This window comes from Giraffa tippelskirchi, chromosome 6 (assembly GCF_054371585.1).
Source record: "Giraffa tippelskirchi isolate mGirTip1 chromosome 6, T2T-mGirTip1v1.2.pri, whole genome shotgun sequence".
Taxonomy (NCBI): Eukaryota; Metazoa; Chordata; class Mammalia; order Artiodactyla; family Giraffidae; genus Giraffa; species Giraffa tippelskirchi.
Genome location: NC_137280.1, coordinates 80,374,157 through 80,392,553, shown reverse-complemented (window position 1 = coordinate 80,392,553; position 18,397 = coordinate 80,374,157). Strand labels below are relative to the sequence as shown.

The window sequence follows — 18,397 nt, the reverse complement described above, 5'->3', positions numbered from 1 at the left end:
ATTATATACTTTAAATATGTGCAGTTGTTTACAAAAAGTAGGTGAGATAATAAATAATTCTTAAAATTTTAAAAACAATGAATGTTTTAAGTATTTGGAGGATATATTTTATCAAATTAGAAATTTATTTCTGTTTTTAGTTTATGATGAGATAGTGGTAAAGAATCTGCCTGCCAATGCAGGAGACTCAGAAGACTCCAGTCTGATACCCTGGAGTAAGAAATGGCAACCCACTCCAGTATTCTTGTCTGGAAAATTCCATGGACAGAAGACTCTGGCAGGCTACAGCCTATGTGGTTACAAAGAACTGGATACAACTAAGCAATTGAGCACACATGAGCACAAAGTATTTATCAAATACATTTTTGGCATCTATTGAGATTATCCTACACTTTTTCTCCTTTAATCTGTTTATATGGTATATTACATTTATAGACTTTCTAACATTAATTCATCTTTGTATACCTGGGATAAATGAAGTTTAATAATGACACATTGTAATTTTAATGCACTGATGATTTGTTAATTCTTGGGAAATTTTGCATTTATCTTTTCTTTCTAACTTCTAATTTAACTGCTTCTGTCTTCCGGTGAGAATGGGCTGTGGTTTTCTTTTTCATACAGTCCTTGGCTGGTTTTGACCTCAAAGCTGAGGAATGTTCTCTTTCTGTTCTCCAGATAAGTTTGTTCTTTTATGGTTGGAATGATCTGTTCCTTGACAGTTTGGTGCAGCCCGCCTATGCAGACATCTGGGTTTGGTATTTTTTTTGTGAGGCAATTTCTAATTACTAATTAAACCTCTGTAATGGTTACAAGGAAAATTAAGGCTTCTTTTTTCATTCCTTTGAAAAAAAATATCAGTCATACACAAAATTACAGAATAGTCTGATGAACCCTCATGTACCCATCACCCAGCTTCTGTAACACTTAAGACCAAATCTTTTTCATCTGTACATTTACCCACTATACCTACTCACTCCAAGACTTTGGAGACAAATTCCAGACATCTTATCTTTTTATCTGTAAATATGCCAGTAAATTGCTCTTAAAGATTTTTTAAAAATAATCTAACACTTACATATCACACCTACAAAAATTTAGCAATTCTTTTTTTTTTTTTTTGGTCACACCATGTGGCCTGTGAGATCTTAGTTCCCTAACCAGGGATCAAATGCAGGTGCCCAACAGTGGAAGGGCTGAGGCCCAACCACTGGACCACCAGGCAATTTCCTAGCAATTCTGTAATATTATCAAATATTCAGTCTGTTTCTAATCCTTCCCTTATTGTTTTGCATTACTTTTTTTGGTAGTGGGTTTTTTGTTGTTGGTTTGCTTGAAGTCAGGAACCAAATAATGTCCATTCACTGTAACCAGTTGATATGTTTCTTTATAGGTCAGCTTATGGCTCAAGGGTTAGGCCCCACTCCCCTATCTGCTTTTCACTTTTTATGCTACACAGAGGCTGCACCCCAAGCCATTGACTTGCCTTTGCTTTCTCTCTGGAGCGTTGTGGGACCAAAGTTCCAAACCCACCCCTGCTGCTGCTGCTGCTGCTAAGTTGCTTCAGTCGTGTCCAACTCTGTGCGACCCCATAGACGGCAGCCCACCGGGCTCCCCCGTCCCTGGGATTCTCCAGGCAAGAACACTGGAGTGGGTTGCCATTTCCTTCTCCAATGCATGAAAGTGAAAAGTGAAAGTGCAGTCGCTCAGTCATGTCTGACTCTTAGCGACCCCATGGACTGCATCCTACCAGGCTCCTCCGTCCATGGGATTTTCCCTAGTCCCTGTTGAATACACAGAGGCCCCGTGACCCTGTTTCCCTTACTTTAAGCAAGCCCTGGATGATTAGAGCTAGGTTGGAGATAGATCAGTTGAAAACAGACTGATGATACTATAGTATTGTTAAACTTTTGTAGGTGCAGTATATTAGGAGAGGACAGAAAGCAGCAGACACACCACCGGTGGTGGCTCCCAAGCATGCAAGGACCTAAACTGTGCTCCAGAGACAGCTGGTACTGATTCCTGCCCTAGCCCACTCCTGCTCCAGGGTCCCATGCAAGGCCCCCTCCTTCTCTGTCAGCACCATTCCTAGTAACCAAGCAGGCTCTGTGGGCCTTTGGTCCCTGCCCATCCCCTCTGGTTGCCACGGACTTCTGTGGTAATCCTACCCACACATGTACAGGTGCACACAGAACACCTGTGGGCACAGGCTTCTGAGTGATCTGCTCCATGTGCTAGACATGTCTGAAAATCAAAGGCAGGCACGGCCATGCACAGACTGACTAGCGGAGATCAGTCTTGGTAGGAGTGGCCCCAGGAGTACGAGGTAGGAGACACACATGAAACTGGTGGGTGAGGCAGGAGCAATGGTAAGTGACAACAGGATGCTGTTCAGAGCTAAGCTAGATGGGAACAGGAAAAGTAGAGAAATGGGGTGAAGCTGGGAACACTTTCCTCCAGCCAGACACAGGGGAAACAGGTGGTTTTCTGGGAAACACCCTAGATCAACTGTGAAGTGAAAGTTGCTCAGTTGTATCTGACTCTTTGCAATCCCAAGGACTATACAGTCCATGGAATTCTCCAAGCCAGAATGCTGGAGGGGGTAGCCTTTCCTTTCTCCAGGGGATCTTCCCAACCCAGGGATTGAACCCAGGTCTCCCGCATTGCAGGCGGATTCTTTACCAGCTGCCCAGTCTCCTTGTTGATATCTGTGGTTGGTACAGATCTTGCTCCATGTTCTTGGGTATGGAAGATATCTGGTTTTTAAGTGTTTTTCAATAACTCAATTTGTATGTCAAACCTGCCACTCTACTGCAGTGATGGAAAAACTTGTCTATTTGGAGCATTTCTTACCCATTTCCACTTCCCTGTAGCCTTCAGACCCCTTTAAAGAACTCAGCCCAGGCAATTCTGGCATCTCCACCTCACTGACCTTAGGCTACCATCATGTCCAAGTTACCAGAGTCATCCAGCAGCACATTAGGATGAGTTCTGCGTGTTCTTGGCAGAACATTACATCTTGCTGCTGCTGCTGCTAAGTCGCTTCAGTCATGTCCGACTCTGTGCGACCCCATAGATGGCAGCCCACCAGGCTCCCCTGTCCCTCGGATTCTCCAGGCAGGAACACTGGAGTGGGTTGCCATTTTCTTCTCCAATGCATGAAAGTGAAAAGTGAAAGTGAAGTCGCTCAGTTGTGTCTGACTCTTAGCGACCCCATGGACTGCAGCCTACCAGGCTCCTCCGTCCATGGGATTTTCCAGGCAAGAGTACTGGAGTGGGGTGCCATTGCCTTCTCCCATTACATCTTGAGTCATAGGAAATGCTCCTATTGCAATCAACTTCCTACCCAGTCTTATATACCCTCTCACCCCCATCAGTTACCCTCAAGATCCCCTCTCTCATCCATTACCCCAGAGGTCCTGTGGTTAGACATGTCCTGCAACCTTTTGGGTGATCAAGTAGGGACTGTGCTTCATGGCTTGGGTATGCCGAGACTCAATGCTAGTTACTGGTCTAGCGGCAATGAGAGGTGGAGGTTCAGAAGGATTAGCATTGTTTTATAAGATGTCTACCTCGTCTACCTCGGTGAGATCGTTGCATTGTCTCCAGGAAAAATAAGGCTGTTCTTTTCTATCAAGTGAAGGAGTAGCTGATGCTGGCCAGAAGGGTTCAGGAGCTCTGAGGGCTCAAGGTTCTTAGATACGTCCACCCAAATATCCCCATGCCAGGCCTTAGGGTCCCATTCCTTCTTTTTAAAAGGCTTGAATTTAGTACAGGAAAGCTGTTAAGGATGCACAGGTCTCCTCTGCAGCTTTGTTGCCCTTGATTAAATCTTGAGCCTTGTTTTCATCACAGTTAACTTCCTGGCCACAAAAGTGAGCATTTCTTTACACGTTGCCTTTGGAGACTTTCTGGCTTTCACATCAGGCCCTGAGTGGAGTGGGCTAAGAGCCTTTCATTTTTTCTTCAAATCTTCTAAGGTAATTTGGAAAAGTTAACCACCTTCATAATACTTGTAATTACAGCTGCCTTTATATCTTTCAAGTACCCAAGCTACTAACTAAATAAGCCAAACTTTCTCTTCAACTTCTATCTCCTTCCAGTCTACCGAAGATAAGAGTCTTATGCTAGAGGTTACTAGCATCCTACTCACCAACAGTGGTGAGAGGTCTCTGTTGCCTTGTGAATGGTGGGTGATTTAGTTGTAGATTCCTTTCCGTATGGCCCACCTTCTAGTGCTACTTCCTATTGTCTTAGGTTCAATCCCCATAAAAGCAGAGCCAAAGCCTAGATCTTGGGTGCAGTTTATTTGGTAGATATCCCAGGAACTAAGAGAGAAAGAGTGAGGAAAATAGTAGAATGAAAATTCAACAAAGTGTGTTTTGGTATCTGTCTTCTACTGGAGGTTGCCCCAGAAGGCATTAACTCTCCTACATTCTCAGGCTACATTTGTGGGTTGAGAGAGCTGTTGAGGCTTAGGAGAAAGCCCGGAAGCAGAAAGGCACTTACTACACTAAGATACAAAGGAAAAATACAGGAAAAAACCCTCGGCTCAATGGTAAAGTAACTGCCTACCAATGCAGTAGCCATGGGAGATGCGCATTCGATCCCTGCATTGGGAAGATCCCCTGGAGAAGGAAATTGCAACCTACTCTGGTATTCTTGCCTGGGAAATCCCATAGACAGAGGAGCCTGGTGGGCTACAGTCCACAGGGAAACAAAGGACATGACTGAGTGACTGAGCACACACGCACACACAAGCGTGCACACATGAAACTTACACTCCAGCTGGGGCAGAATGGGTGGAGGGAGATTAAGATATAATATATAGCATGTTAAATGGTGATAAAGGCTAGAAAACAAAGCAAGAAAGGAGGGTAAGTAGAGCTGGTTTTTTTGGGTGTGGGCAGAATTCACGTTCTTTTAAAATAAAGTCGTTAGGGAAAACTTCACTGAAATGTGACATTTAAGTAGACACCTTAAGGAAGTGAGTAAAATCAGCAAAACACTGAGAAGGAGCAACTGTGAGGTAGGAGAGAAATCAGAAGAGGGTAGTGCCCTAGAAGACGAGTGAAGACAAGGAGTCCGCTGTAAGAAATGCTGCTGACAGGCCTAGATGAGGAGGGAGAACTGAACAAAGGACTGGAGTCAACGTTATCCTCGACAGGAGCGGGCTGGGGACAGTTGGAGGTGAGATTCAAAGCTGAGGGGAACTAAGAGCAAAGAGGGAAGGGAGGCATTGAAGACAGTGAATATAAACAACTTTGGGGAGTTTAGTAACAAAGGAAAGCAGAGAAATGGGGCAGTAGCTGAAAGGTAATGTAGGATCAAGACAGGACTGTTTTCCTAAATGGAAGACCTCCCAGGATCTCTATTTCCATTTCCCTTCATCTTTCCTCGTTAGACAAATGTACAGCCTTTTTCACTTCTCTCCTCAAGCCCATAAAATATTTTTGCAAAGCTGTTCCCCAGAGAGTTCTGAGCTGTAGAAGAAGAAAGCCACAAAAAGTCCTGTGTTCCTACTTTCGGTTCTGTCACATTGCCTGGGGCAATGAGCTTGCTGCCTTAGTCAAGGGGTGAAACTCCAGAGCAGAAAGAACAAAGGCAGGTATCTCAAAATATCGTCCTCCCCATTTGATCTGGGTCCTTTATCCACTCAGATGCCCTTCCCTAAACACAGAGTTCTCCATCTGTTGCTGCTCTGTCAGGGCAGATATTTTTCTCTGTTCTAGAGAATCAACTATTTGTTTTAAAGTGCTCTGACCAAAGCAGCATTCCTCAACTTCACGCACTCTCGGATCACCTTCCTGATTTTTGCTGTTTGCCCATACTGAATAGTCTTTATCTCAGGTTTTAATGTGAAGTACTTTCCTCCTTAAAAACATTTTTTTGCAGTAAAATTCACGTAAGTCACTCACATGTACAATTCAGTGGCTTTTAGAATGTACAACATTTAGAATGTTGTACAACCAACTGTTACACCTCGAAAACACTTTTCCTCAACTCAAAAGGAAAGCCTGCTCCTGTTAAGTAGTCACTCCTTCCTTCCCACTCCCCCCACCCCACCAGCTATGGATCTGCCTCTTCTGGATATTTTATATAACAAAATCATACAACATGTGGTCCTGTGTATCTGGCCTCTTCCACTTAGTTTCTCCATCAGTGCCTTACATTGTGTTTTCCCCCTCTTTGGGTACTGTTTTGATTCCCTTCTCATTTCCTTTTCTGCATATTTTTTATTTTCTAAGTTATTCTCAAAGAAAATTTTATTTCACCACTACAACTATTCAAAGTATTTTAATCCATGTTAATATAAATATTAATGCTGGCTTAAAACTAAATATTAAAAAAACTAAGATCATGGCATCCGGCCCCGTTACTTTATGGCAAATACGGAAAAGGTGGAAGTAGTGACAGACTTCGTCTTCTTGGGCTCTAAAATCACTGCGGATGGTGACTGCAGCCATGAAATCAGAAGACATTTGCTTCTTGACAGGAAAGCTATGACAAACCTAGACAGTGTGTTGAAAAGCACAGACATTGCCGACAAAAGTCCATATAATCAAGCCTATGGTCTTCCCAGTGTTCACGTACGGTTGAATCGTAAAGCAGGTGGAGTGCCAAAGAATTGATGCCTTGGAACTGTGGTGCTGGAGAAGACTCCTGAGAGTCGCTTGGACAGTATGGAGATCAAACCAGTCAATCTTAAGGGAAATCAACCCTGAATACTCATTGGAAGGACTGATGCTGAAGCTGAAGCTCCGGTATTTTCGTCATCTGATGTAAACAGCTGACTCATTAGAAAAGTCCTTGATGCTGGGAAAGATCGAGGGCAGAAGGAAAAGAGGGCGTCAGAGGATGAGATGGCTGGATGGCATCACTGATACAATGGACATGAACTTGGGCAAACTTCAGGAGATAGTGAGGGACAGAGAGGCCTGGCATGCTACAGTCCATGGGGTCACAAAGAGGTGGACACAACTGGGTGACTGAACAACAACTATATAAATACAGAATTATTAAAATACAAAAGAGTACTACTCAAAAGAAATGTTTTTAAGCTTAATGTCTAATGACATGTTCTGTGTTGTTTTGGCCACATTTTGTACAAAGTAATGGTTTAGTAACCCCTAGTCTTTCTCCTGAAAGCAAGTTAGGGTAAGGCAGGACACCCACTTCTCTCAAAGATTTAACGTGGCTCTAGGGAAATGTTTTGTAATCTTACTGGACTTACTGGATGCTGACATCGCCTATCTGTATTCCAAGGAAAGGATGCAGATACCAAGGACCGGTGTCATCACCTCCTTGTGCAGCCACATCACTCACAAGTACAACACACTCACCAAAGGCATCTGATACGATACCCTGGGCACAGAGAGGGAGCCCCCATATTCCTGGAGAGAACACCCATCTGGAACGGATCTAGAAGCAGATCAAAAAACAGACATCTATAGGAGGAAACGAGTGAAGGTGGCCAGGAGGTGACAGCCACAAGTCAGGCAATCGCTGTTGGGCAAAACCAAGGTCTGTGATGGCTAAATTTCCTAGGTTTTCAGGAGAACACAGAAGATCTGGATTTTTAATGCAAAACATCCAAATCCGTAAGTGTTGGCAACTCACGCAAAACTATAAAAAAGTGGATTGAGCAAATCCTATCTGCACTAGATTAGCTCTAGAGAGCGCTTATTTGTACCTCCGAACAGTCATTTTAGAAAGAAGGCGGTAAAGTGTCTCACCAAAAGCCGTACGGCCAGGATGGGGAGGCAGAGCCCAAAGTTTCGAGCAGGATTCTGTCTCGAAACAGTTTACAGGTTCTAAAATACATTCTTATCCTGAACTCAGGCTGAAACCCCTCCAGGGAGCGCCTCAAGGAGGGAAGGGCCAAGTGCAAAGTCCTTGACCCCGCCCGCCCAACCGCACCCTCCACGCCTGAGCCCGGGATTCCCTGCCTCTCGGACTTTGTCCTCCGTCCCTTAGGCCAAGAAAGCCACCGCTGTCCCTGCCTTTCACCGCCTGCCATCCTCGCCCCCTAGACACTGCCTGTTGCCAGCCTGGCTCCCACTCCGCGTTCCCTGCGGGCTGCAAACATGTTCCTACACAGCCCTAGCGCATCCTCCCGAGACCGGAGGTGGGTGAGCTCCGGGTCCACACCAGGCCGGAAGTGATCTTCCCTGCACGCGCGCAGCGCGCGCAACGCTCACCGGGAGCCTAGTGCGTGCCTGCCCTCCGGAGCGACGCGCCCGAGGTGACGAGCGAGGTGCGCACGCGCCGCACGGGTTTTATTGCGTCACCGCGACTCCGGAGCCCGCGGCTCGAGCATGGGCAGGCTGCCCGCGCCTTCGCGCTTGCGCATCTTCCTCTGCCAGGCGCGCGCCGCGGCCGCCGGGCTTGCCTCGTGGTCGAGCTTCTTCTCCAGCAGGTGCATGCGGGCTGTGGTCTCCGTCAGCATGTCCATAAGAAGTTCCTGCTGCAGCTTCAGGTAGTTGTTCTCCTCCAGCAGCACTTGGTTCTTGACTCGCTGCACCTGTGCCTTCCAGCCGGCGATGGTCTGCGAAGGCAGCTGCGGCCGCGACCACACAGGCTGGCCTTCGGCGGTCCACCGTCCGCCGCGGAACACGAAGGCCTCGTCGCTGAGGCGCGTGCGAGGGGAGCCGTAGCTGAGGCCTAGCTCCGCCTGGCGCGTCTGGTGGTCCAGCAGGTAGAAGGTGGACATGGAGGAGATGCGGCGCAGCGGCGGGCGTCGCGGTGAGAAGCGCCGCGAGCAGTGGTCGGTCCAGAACTGCCGCAGCTGCTCCCACAGGCGGCTGACGTAGCCCCAGGCCAGATACCCAAGGGCCTCCAGGGCGAGGGCCAGGCGAGCCTCGTCAGGCGCACGGATGCCCGGAGCGTAGCCACGAGGACCTGGGTGACTTGGGCTGCGCCCTTGGCTCTCAAGCCCCGATGTCCAGAATGATGAAGGCGAGCCAGGGGCACTGCTGGGGAGCAAGAGTATGAGTGAGCAGCCTGCTCAGGCGAGCTGTTCTACCCCCTATTCCCCCAAACCACGAGGCCTTGTGGGCAGGGCTCAGGCCTGCGACGGCGCTTGGAGCTAACAAGCTGCTGGCCACTGAGGAGTCCATCCCTGCCCACTCGCCTAGCAACAGTCTTCCTGGACACATTTCCAAAGACCACTTTCGGGTCTTGGGGCTAGATAGGTTGATTAAGGACCAAGCCCTGCTCTCTTGAGTGCTGAGTGGATGCTGGAACGGGTTAATAGGCCCTTAGGGAAGGAGAGAATGCTAGCAGAGGCAAGTAAAGATGCACCGAGTTTTGACAGGTACGTTGAGGGTGGATAAGGGAGAGCCTCTAGGCAGAGTGAAGGGCTCTTCAAGGCTCCAGTGTTGTGCATGTGAGGAAGAGCTTGGGGTAGGGTCCGTGTAGGGTATTAATAGCAGAAGAGGAAGCTGGAAAGGGAGACCAGGGCGCTCTGTGAGGGTGCTGTACAGGCAGGCTCCAAAGTTTAGATTTCCTTCTGTGGGTTAGAGGGTGCTACTGAAGGACTACAAAGGCAGGGCTAGATCTACATTCTGAAAAGTATCTGGCGGTTGTCTAGCATACCCAACAGTGTTATTGCCCTTATCATTCACTTATTTTACAACTTTGAACTGACTGACATCTGCTTTGTGCCAGGCCGTGGTTTGGGTAGAGGGTCCTAAGCATAGCCCACACCTGCCCTCAAGATATTCCTGGTCCATCTGGGAAGCCTGATGTGTGTGTTTAGATCACAGTCCCTTGTAGTCAGTTCGGTGGAGGCATGTGCCATGGGCTAGGACCTATGCTTAGGACTTGAGCCAACAGTGGTTGTGCAGACTGGGCATGACTTTTATCCCAAGCAGACTACATGCTCAAGGAAGCTGTAGTCCTGATAACAGACATGTCCCATTTTCCCTTTCCTCACTACTTTAAGTGCTGATTCTGTTGTGTGAGAAAAAGGACTACGTTTTCTTTTAAATTCCTCTTCGCCGCATGGAGAGTGAAAAGAACCTTGGGGCAGGGTTCTCTCTATTAGGCCTCCATTAATTCAACACACACTTATTTTTCACACAAACCTGGGCAGTACTGTACCCTAGATCTGGCTCCAGGGACATGTCTCTGGAAGACCACATAGGTCCTAAGGATAGAACCAGGCCCACCCTTGAGGTTGCATCTTTCCAGAGGACCCTTCCCCCATAATCCTCACATGTCGTGCCTCACCTGGAGGATGTGTCAAAGATGCCAAGCTGCTGTCCTAGGCCTGGCCCCATCTCTGAACCACTCAGTTGCTTTTTACCAGCTATGACTCACAATGCCTCTGGGCCAGATCAGCTAAGCTATAAAACCCCAGGGCACTCCCCTGTATTCATTCAGCACACTTACTGAGGGCCTTCTGTGTTCCAGGCACTGTTCTTAGGGTGTGACAAAGATATTCCTTCATTATTCTTAGGTGGGAAGAAGGTCATAAGCAGAAACTAAGATAGGAATATGTTCCAGGGGAATGAACAAAATAGTCTCCCTCATGAAGCTAACCGAGCGTGTCATGGGTAAGATTTCCCAGAAGCAGAGACTGAGATGAGAATTTTTTGAGGGATTTATTGGGGAAGTGACGAAAGCAGGACAGGGCAGGGAAAAAAGGTAAAGCTAAGCAAGAATGTGGCCTCAAGTGGAGACTAGCTCTAGTCAGATCTCACAGGGAACTGTACAAAATTGTGCCACAGAGTTAGGTCTCCTTACTGCAAAGGAGCCAATCTTGTGTGCCCCCACCCACCTCTCATTTCAATCAGTCATTGGCAGGGGCAGCTGTGAGTTGTCAACCAACAGTTAAGCACCTATGGGGTGGGTGCACCTCCAGTAAAGGGATCTGTGGGATATCAACAGCATAAAAGAGGGAAGAAGCAAATAGATAATTAAAATGAAAGGAAATAACTACATTAATAAGAATTTGTGATTGTGATAGATGCCATGAAGAAATACAGGAAGTGACTTTAGGACAAAATGAGGGATAGGAACCAATTTAGAATCGGCACTCAGTGAAGGCACTTGATATTCATACCTAGACCTGAATATGAGAAGGGGCTAAAGGTTCAAAGGAGCTGGGCTTATCTGAAAGACAAGTGCTGTATTGAGCAGTGGAAGGAAATAAAGTCAGCCCTGTTCTCCAGACACACTCAGTCAATTGCCATCACCTCTACTTAGCTTTCCTAAGGGTCTCTTACAGAGGCGTTCAGTGTCCTGATGGCTCTAGAAGGAGTCACCCAGCTCCAGAGGAGCTCACAGTGTAGCAGAACCAAATGGTAGGCCACCTCCCAGAAAACTTTTTTCTTGAACAGGTATGATTGACACAATAAACTACACATATTTATAATGTACTCTTTGATATGTTTGGATAATTTGATGTAAGAAATTGTCACCAAAATCAAAATAATGAAGATATCCATTACTTTCAGAAATCTCCTCTGCTCCCATGACCTTATAGATTAGTTTGTATTTTCTAGAATTTTATATAAATAGAATTATTTAGTATGTACTTTTTTTTCTCCACCAGCTTCTTGCAGCATAATTATTTTAGGTTGAAATTTATTCATTCATTCTCTAGTGAGTAGTAATCCATTACTTGGAAATACCACAGTTTGTTTTTCCATCTACCTGTTGATGGAAGTTTGGGTTGTTCCCATCTGAGGGGCTATACAGCTGCTATAAATATATGTATAATGTCTTTGTGTGGCCATATGCTTCAGTTTTTATTGAGTAAATACCTAGGAATAGGATGGCTAGGTAATATGATGTGTATGTTTACCTTTTTATGAAGTTACCAGTTTTCCAAAAATGATTGTACCATATCCCCACCAGCAGTGAAAAAGTTTCTCTTCCTGTTCCTCCACATACTTGCCAACAGTTAGAATGGTAAATCCTTTTAATTTTAGTTATTCTAGTGGGTGTATCTAAATTGTGATTCTGATTTCTTTCCTCTTGGCTAATAAGGCTGAGTGTCTTTTCATGTGTTTATTTGTTACCCACGGAGAAGGCAATGGCAACCCACTCTAATACTCTTGCCTGGAAAATCCCATGGATGGAGGAGCCTGGTAGGCTATAGTCCATGGGGTCACAAAGAGTCGGACACGACTGTGCGACTTCATTTTCACTTTCACTTGCTGTTCATCAGTCACATGATGAACAATAAAGTTCAGTTCAGTCCAGTTCAGTCACTCAGTCCTGTCCAACTCTGTGACCCTATGGACTGCAGCACACCAGGCTTCCCTGTCCATCACCAATTCCCTGAGCTTGCTCAAAATCATGTCCATCGAGTTGGTGATGCCATTCAACCATCTCATCCTCTGTCGTCCCCTTCTCCTCCCACCTTCAATCATTCCTAGCATCAGGGTCTTTTCAAATGAGTCAGTTCTTCGCATCAGGTGGCCAAAGCTTTGGAGCTTCAGCTTCAGCATCAGTCCTCCCAATGACTATACAGGACTGATTTCCTTTATAATGGACTGGTTGGATCTCCTTGCTGTCCAAGTGACTCTCAAGAGTCTTCTCCAACACCGCAGTTCAAAAGCATCAGTTCTTTGGCACTCATCTTTCTTTATAGTACAACTCCCACATCCATACATGACTACTGGAAAAACCAAAGCTTTGACTAGATGGCCCTTTGTTGGCAAAGTAATGTCTCTGCTTTTTAAATGCTGTCTAAGTTGGTCATAACTTTTCTTCCAAGGAGCAAGGGTCTTTTAATTTCATGGCTGCAGTCACCATCTGCAGTGATTTTGGAGCCCAACAAAATAAAGTCTCTCACTGTTTCCTTTGTTTTCCCATCTATTTGCCATGAAGTGATGGGACCAGATACCATGATCTTAGTTTTCTGAATGTTGAGTTTTAAGGCAACTTTTTCACTCTCCTCTTTCACTTGCATCAAGAGGCTCTTTAGTTCTTTGCTTTCTGCCATAAGTGTGGTGTCATCTGCATATCTGAGGTTATTGATATTTGTCCCGGCAATCTTGATTCCAGCTTGTGCTTCATCCAGTCCAGCGTTTCTCATGATGTACTCTGCATATAAGTTAAATAAGCAGGGTGACAGTATACAGCCTTGACGTACTCCTTTTCCTATTTGGAACCAGTCTGTTGTTCCATGTCCAGTTCTAACTGTTGCTTCTTGACCTGCATACAGATTTTAGGAGGCAGGTAAAGTGGTCTGGTATTCCCATCTCTTGAAGAATTTTCCAGTTTGTTGTGATCCACGCAGTCAAAGACTTTGGCATAGTCAATAAGGCAGAAATAGATGTTTTTCTGGAACTCTCTTGCTTTTTCGATGATCCAGCAGATGTTGGCAATTTGATCTCTTGTTCCTCTGCCTTTTCTAAATCCAGCTTGAACATCTGGAAGTTCACAGTTCACGTACTGATGAAGCTTGGCTTGGAGAATTTTGAGCATTACTTTGCTAGTGTGTGAGATGAGTGCAATTGTACAGTAGTTTGAACATTCTTTTGCATTGGCTTTCTTTGAGAGTGGAATGAAAACTGACCTTTTCCAGTACTGTGACCACTGTTGAGTTTTCCAAATTTGCTGGCAGGTTGAATGCAGCACTTTCACAGCATCATCTTTGAGGATTTGAAATAGCTCAACTGGAATTCCGTTATCTTCACTAGCTTTGTTTGTAGTGATGCTTCCTAAGGACCACTTGACTTCGCATTCTGAACTATAAAGACATACCTGCAAATAGTGAGGGAAGGCTAGTCTTCTATAAATGGTGCTGAGTCAACTTGTCATCCATATGAAAAAACACTATCAACAAAAATTAACTGAAAATGGAACACAAAATGTAAAGTTAAACAGTGAAATGTCTAGCTTTGCAAAGCATTCTTGAATATTACGCAAAAAGAATGACTCTCAAAAGTAAAAATTGATAAACTGGACTTTGTTCTGTCTTTTGCCTTTTTTTTTTTAAAATAGATTATTTCATTGAGTATAAGGAGTTCTTTAATGCTTGATAAAAGTCTGTCAGATATGTTTTGCAAATATTTTTTCTCAGTCTCTGACTTGCCTATTAAAGCAAAATTTTTAATTTGAATAAAGTCCAGTTTGTCAATCTTTACTTTTGAGAGTCATGCTTTTCATGTAATATTTAAGAATGCTTTGCCAAGCTAGACATTTCACTGTTTAACTTTACATTTTGTGGTCCATTTTCAATTAATTTTTGTTGATAGTGTTTTTCATATGCATCACAAGTTGACTCAGCACCATTTAGAGAAGACTAGCCTTCCCTCACTATTTGCTGTTATGTCTTTTTTGTTCATCATGTGACTGTATGTATGACTGTTTCTGGGCTCCACATGCTCCTCTATTGATCTTTTTATTCTTATACCAATACCATATTTTCTTAGTTATTGTGGCTTACAGTAAATCTTTATCTTGGAATGTAAATCTTCAAAATTTTTTATTAAAGATTGCTTTAGTTTTCTAGGTCCTTGGAATTTTCATATAATTTTAATTCCATATAATTGAATTTCTGTCCTAATTTTAGAATTAGAATGTCAGTTTCCACAAATAAATCCTTATGCTCACTGTTCAGAGTTCGCTCTTATCATCAGGATAAGCTTGAATCAGCCCTCAGAAGGTTTTCTAATAGTCATGGAATCAGAGCCCAGGAATATTTTAATCCAGCCAGTCATACTTTCCCATTCTCTTCCTCAGCCCCTCTTCTGTTCCCCCCTAGTTGTGTCTATGTTATTAAAGCTAATTTTCATTTATACTCATGACATTTCAGCAAGATCCTGAGAGGTCATCAGGAATGGTATACAGCAACATTAAATTTCCCTTATTCCCATGGTCTGCAAAAAAGGAAAAGCTACAAAACCCAAGAAAGTCTTTTTTGATGGTCTGAACAGAAGAAGATTAGAAGAGGGATAATTCCCACTTAACATGTTAACTCTTTCACAAGCAGACCTTACATTTGAGGAAATTTAATGAAAAATATAGTTGTTTCTTTTTTTTTTTTTGCCACACGGTGCTACATGCAAGATCACAGTTCCCCAACCTGGGATCAAACCCATCCTTCCCCCCAAAAGTAGAAGTGTGAAGTCCCAACCACTGAACTGCCAGGGAAGTCCTGAAAACTATAGAATTTAAAGATCCACAATCAATAACAATGGTTCCTGGCTTCTTTGAGGGACTTGGTCTCCAACTCACTGAAAAGACCAGACTTGGAGCCTGTGAGGAAAGGAGTGTCAGGTCTTGACAGGCTTGAGTTTAAGGACATAAAGGTCATCCTGATGGCACAGAGTAAAGGAGAGAGGTCCTTAAAAAGAATTTTCTTTTCTTCACAGCTATAGTAGCTATAAATATCAATGGATCCCTTCTCTTAGCAACCAAAAAGAATACTTCTAAAGCCATGAAAGCAAAATCTGTTCACCCTCATGATCATTTCAACCCAATTTCTAAGATAATCTGTTAGTAATATTTATCCTCCCTTGAAACAATGAAGGGTTGTTTGTCCTAATAGTAGCTTTGAAAAACATAAATATTTGCATTTATATAAAATCTGATAGAAACAGTAATTTAAGTAGTACAGAAAAAGAAAAACATAGTTATACAAAATACACATGCTTTCATTTTCCAATCAGTTGCCTGAGGTGACCTCTAAAAATGATACCCTATTCACTTGACCCAGAAAACCTCACAAAATCATGCAAATCAAGAGGTTCAGATCTTTGTGTTCACTTCAAGAACATTCGTGAAACTGCCCAGGCCATTAAGGGTGTGCATATCTGAAAAGCCACCAAGTATCTGAAGGAAGTCACTTTAAAGAAGCAATGTGTACCATTCCATCATTACAATGGTGGAATTGGTAGGTGTGCACAGGCCAAACAGTGGGGCTGGACCTGGGGTCGGTGGCCCAAAAAGAGTGCTGAAGTTTTACTGTACATGCTCAAAAATGCAGAGAGTAATGCTGAGCTTGAGGGCTTATCTCTGGTCATTGAGTACATCCAGATGAATAAAGCCCGCAGAACTTCCAGAGCTCATGGTCAGATCAACCCATACATGACCTCTCCTTGCCACATGGAGATGACCCTTACTGAAAAAGAACAGATTTTTCCTAAACCAGAAGAGGAGGTTGCACGGAACAAAAAGATATCCCAGAAGAAGCTGAAAATACAAAAACTTATGGCCCGGGAATAAATGCCACAAAAAATAAATGCAAATAAAAGTAAAAACCAAAATACACATGCTTCACCTTGTGCCTCCACTTTCTGCAAGGTGCCTTTTTAGGAAGAACATTAGCAGGAAAAAATGCCCATCCCCTATTTGGTTCACACTTCCCTTGGGCTTTTTCTTCTTTAGCTTCTCCTTCAGCTTTCCTCTTGGGCTTGGTGATTTCAGCAGGGCTGAGATGCAGTACCAGGGGGGACTGTGGTGGTGATCTAGGGGTTGCTATTGCTCTCATACCTATGCTGCCTTAAAATTAGTTACCCCCATGTTCTTGGGAATCTGCAGCACTCTGTGGAAAATGTTTAAATTTTCTGTTTTAAAAAAATAACTGAAAAAAAGTATTGATGATGTTCTGTCTGCCCTACATAACCACCAGGAAGTGCCCCAGAACCTGAGAGTTTTCACCTGGGTTTGAGTGGTGTTGGCTAACCAGAGGGGAAGGCAAGCAGACAGGCATGTGAGCACTGAATTTCCCTATGAATGGAAGATTTCAAGGTCTTCTGAAGAGTGGAAACGACTGAGAATGTGCATCATGGCACAGCACAAAGCGTGTGCCAGCTGAACTTGAAAACATTTGCCTCAGGGCATTGGGAGCAGATGACAAGTCAAATAGCACTTATTTTCAGCAGAAAAACATTTTTTGTTGTCCTATATAAGTATTAATTTGAATGTTTTATAGGTAATTTATCAATCATGGTTTTATGTTTGTGTAACAGCTGTAATAAATGTAGGGTATGCTTATGCCTATAAGGCATTTAAACAAGAATGTGTGGTGGGTTAATATTTTGATTAGCCCGTACATAGTTGTCCTGAATATTCCTTTTTATACAGACCTATTACCATTTAAATAAAAATCTGAGGCTTTCTGCAGAAAACAGAATTATTTGGGGGCTTCTAACTTTCAAAATAGGCTCTATAGGCTATGAATAACTGAACAATCATCTTGAATTGTGAGAACCTGGCTTTTTTTTTTTTTTTTTTGCCATGCTGTGCAGATTGTGGGATCTCAGTTCAGTTCCTCAACCAGGGATTGAACCTGGTCACAGCAGTGAAAGTACTAAATCCTAACCACTAGACCACAAGGGAGCTCCCCTGGCCTTTGTTTTTCACATTGTGAATTTAAAAATTGTGCAAGGAGGACTTCCCTGGTGGCACAGTAGATAGGAATCCACCTGCCAATGCAGGGGACACAGGTCTGAACCCCATTCTAGGAAGATTCCACATGCCGTAGAGCGACTAAGCCCTTGTGTCACAAGTCACAACTATTGAGCCCGCATGCTGCAACTAGAAGCCTCACATGCCTAGAGCCTGTGCTCAACAAGACAAACAAATGCAATGAGAAACCTGTACTGAGCAAAACTAGAAAAAGCCTGAGTACAGCCAAAAATAAATAAATAATAAGTAAAAATTATGCAAGGAAAAAACAATTTTTTAAAGATAACTTGTGCAGAGAACAACAATATACGCTTTATCTATATTCTCCTACAGTCAACATTTTACCCTATTTCCTTTATCATTTCTGAACCTTTTATATGCATCATGGCCCTTTGCACCTAAATACTTGTGTGTGTACTCTCGTACATAATCACGATACAGGTATAACCACGATACACAGTTATAACCAAGATACAGTTACCAACCTTATAAATTTATGTTGATATACTACTTTATAATCAACCATCCATATTTCAATTTTGTCTGTTTACTAATGTCCTTTATAGCATTTTTTCCTTCTAGGACAGGATCCTGTCTAGGGACAGGCATTGCATTTAAATGTTGCAAAGGAACATTCCCTACTGTGGGTACTTTTAAGACCATTTAAATGTCCTGTTCCTCAAAATTCCCCCTAAAGTTAGCATCCTTTGGTGACTCTTACGTGATCCCATCTTTATGTTTATAATTGCCAAATTATGCTTTTCCAACACTAGCATTCACTTTATACTTATCAGTTGGCCCTCAGCGTTCTACTGTAAGCAAGAGTTCTTCCTTCTCCTCTGTTGGTATTGCGAGATAATAGAAAATACATATGTCAGTCTCTGCCCCCGATTTCTGGCACAGAGTTCCTAAAGCCCTTGTAATTTCCTAAGTGTTAAGAGCATTAGGCATATCTTTTGTTTTAATATTTGGTCTTTGACCCCTGTTCCTGACACGGTTTCTAAACCCCTTGGAATTTCTTGAG

The 18,397-nt window shown here is 43.7% G+C and overlaps 2 protein-coding genes and 2 long non-coding RNA genes across 16 annotated transcripts in view; 2 read left to right on the top strand and 2 right to left on the bottom strand.

Annotated features, from left to right (window-relative positions):
- CANX (calnexin) overlaps positions 1 to 18,397 on the top strand; it is an 81,135-nt gene that overhangs the window by 21,465 nt on the left and 41,273 nt on the right. The window contains exon 1 of one of the 11 annotated variants that reach the window (XM_081497676.1): positions 8,307 to 8,479. The exons of the other annotated variants lie outside the window; for them this stretch is intronic. The gene's annotated coding sequence lies outside the window, so the exon portion shown is untranslated. Of the gene's footprint in view, positions 1 to 8,306; positions 8,480 to 18,397 lie in introns of those variants that run through there. 11 annotated transcript variants of the gene reach the window in all.
- Positions 1,917 to 7,013, top strand: LOC145509259 (uncharacterized). The gene is made up of 3 exons (XR_014055960.1): positions 1,917 to 5,190; positions 5,462 to 5,608; positions 6,497 to 7,013. It is a non-coding gene; the product is annotated as an uncharacterized LOC145509259 (long non-coding RNA).
- LOC145509255 (uncharacterized) lies at positions 6,541 to 8,232 on the bottom strand. The gene is made up of 3 exons (XR_014055955.1): positions 8,098 to 8,232; positions 7,235 to 7,422; positions 6,541 to 6,816 (listed from the first exon to the last, which is right to left on the bottom strand). It is a non-coding gene; the product is annotated as an uncharacterized LOC145509255 (long non-coding RNA).
- On the bottom strand, positions 8,264 to 11,378 carry CBY3 (chibby family member 3). 3 transcript variants are annotated; one of them, XM_081497750.1, is made up of 2 exons: positions 10,234 to 11,378; positions 8,264 to 8,975 (listed from the first exon to the last, which is right to left on the bottom strand). In XM_081497750.1, the coding sequence occupies exons 1-2, from the start codon at positions 10,281 to 10,283 to the stop codon at positions 8,288 to 8,290; spliced, it is 738 nt and encodes a 245-aa protein (XP_081353876.1). In that variant the 5' UTR covers positions 10,284 to 11,378; the 3' UTR covers positions 8,264 to 8,287. The 3 variants fall into 3 exon arrangements, with proteins under 3 accessions (XP_081353876.1, XP_081353877.1, XP_081353878.1); XM_081497751.1 differs by having other exon boundaries at positions 8,264 to 8,972; XM_081497752.1 differs by having other exon boundaries at positions 10,105 to 10,269.

Excerpts from the sequence above, each read along its gene's own strand:
- CBY3 (XM_081497750.1), bottom strand. The coding sequence starts at position 10,283 with ATGGGGCCAGGCCTAGGACAGCAGCTTGGCATCTTTGACACATCCTCC. Across the intron at positions 8,976-10,233 it reads ATCTTTGACACATCCTCCAG|CAGTGCCCCTGGCTCGCCTT; the intron begins GTGAGGCACGAC and ends CTTGCTCCCCAG.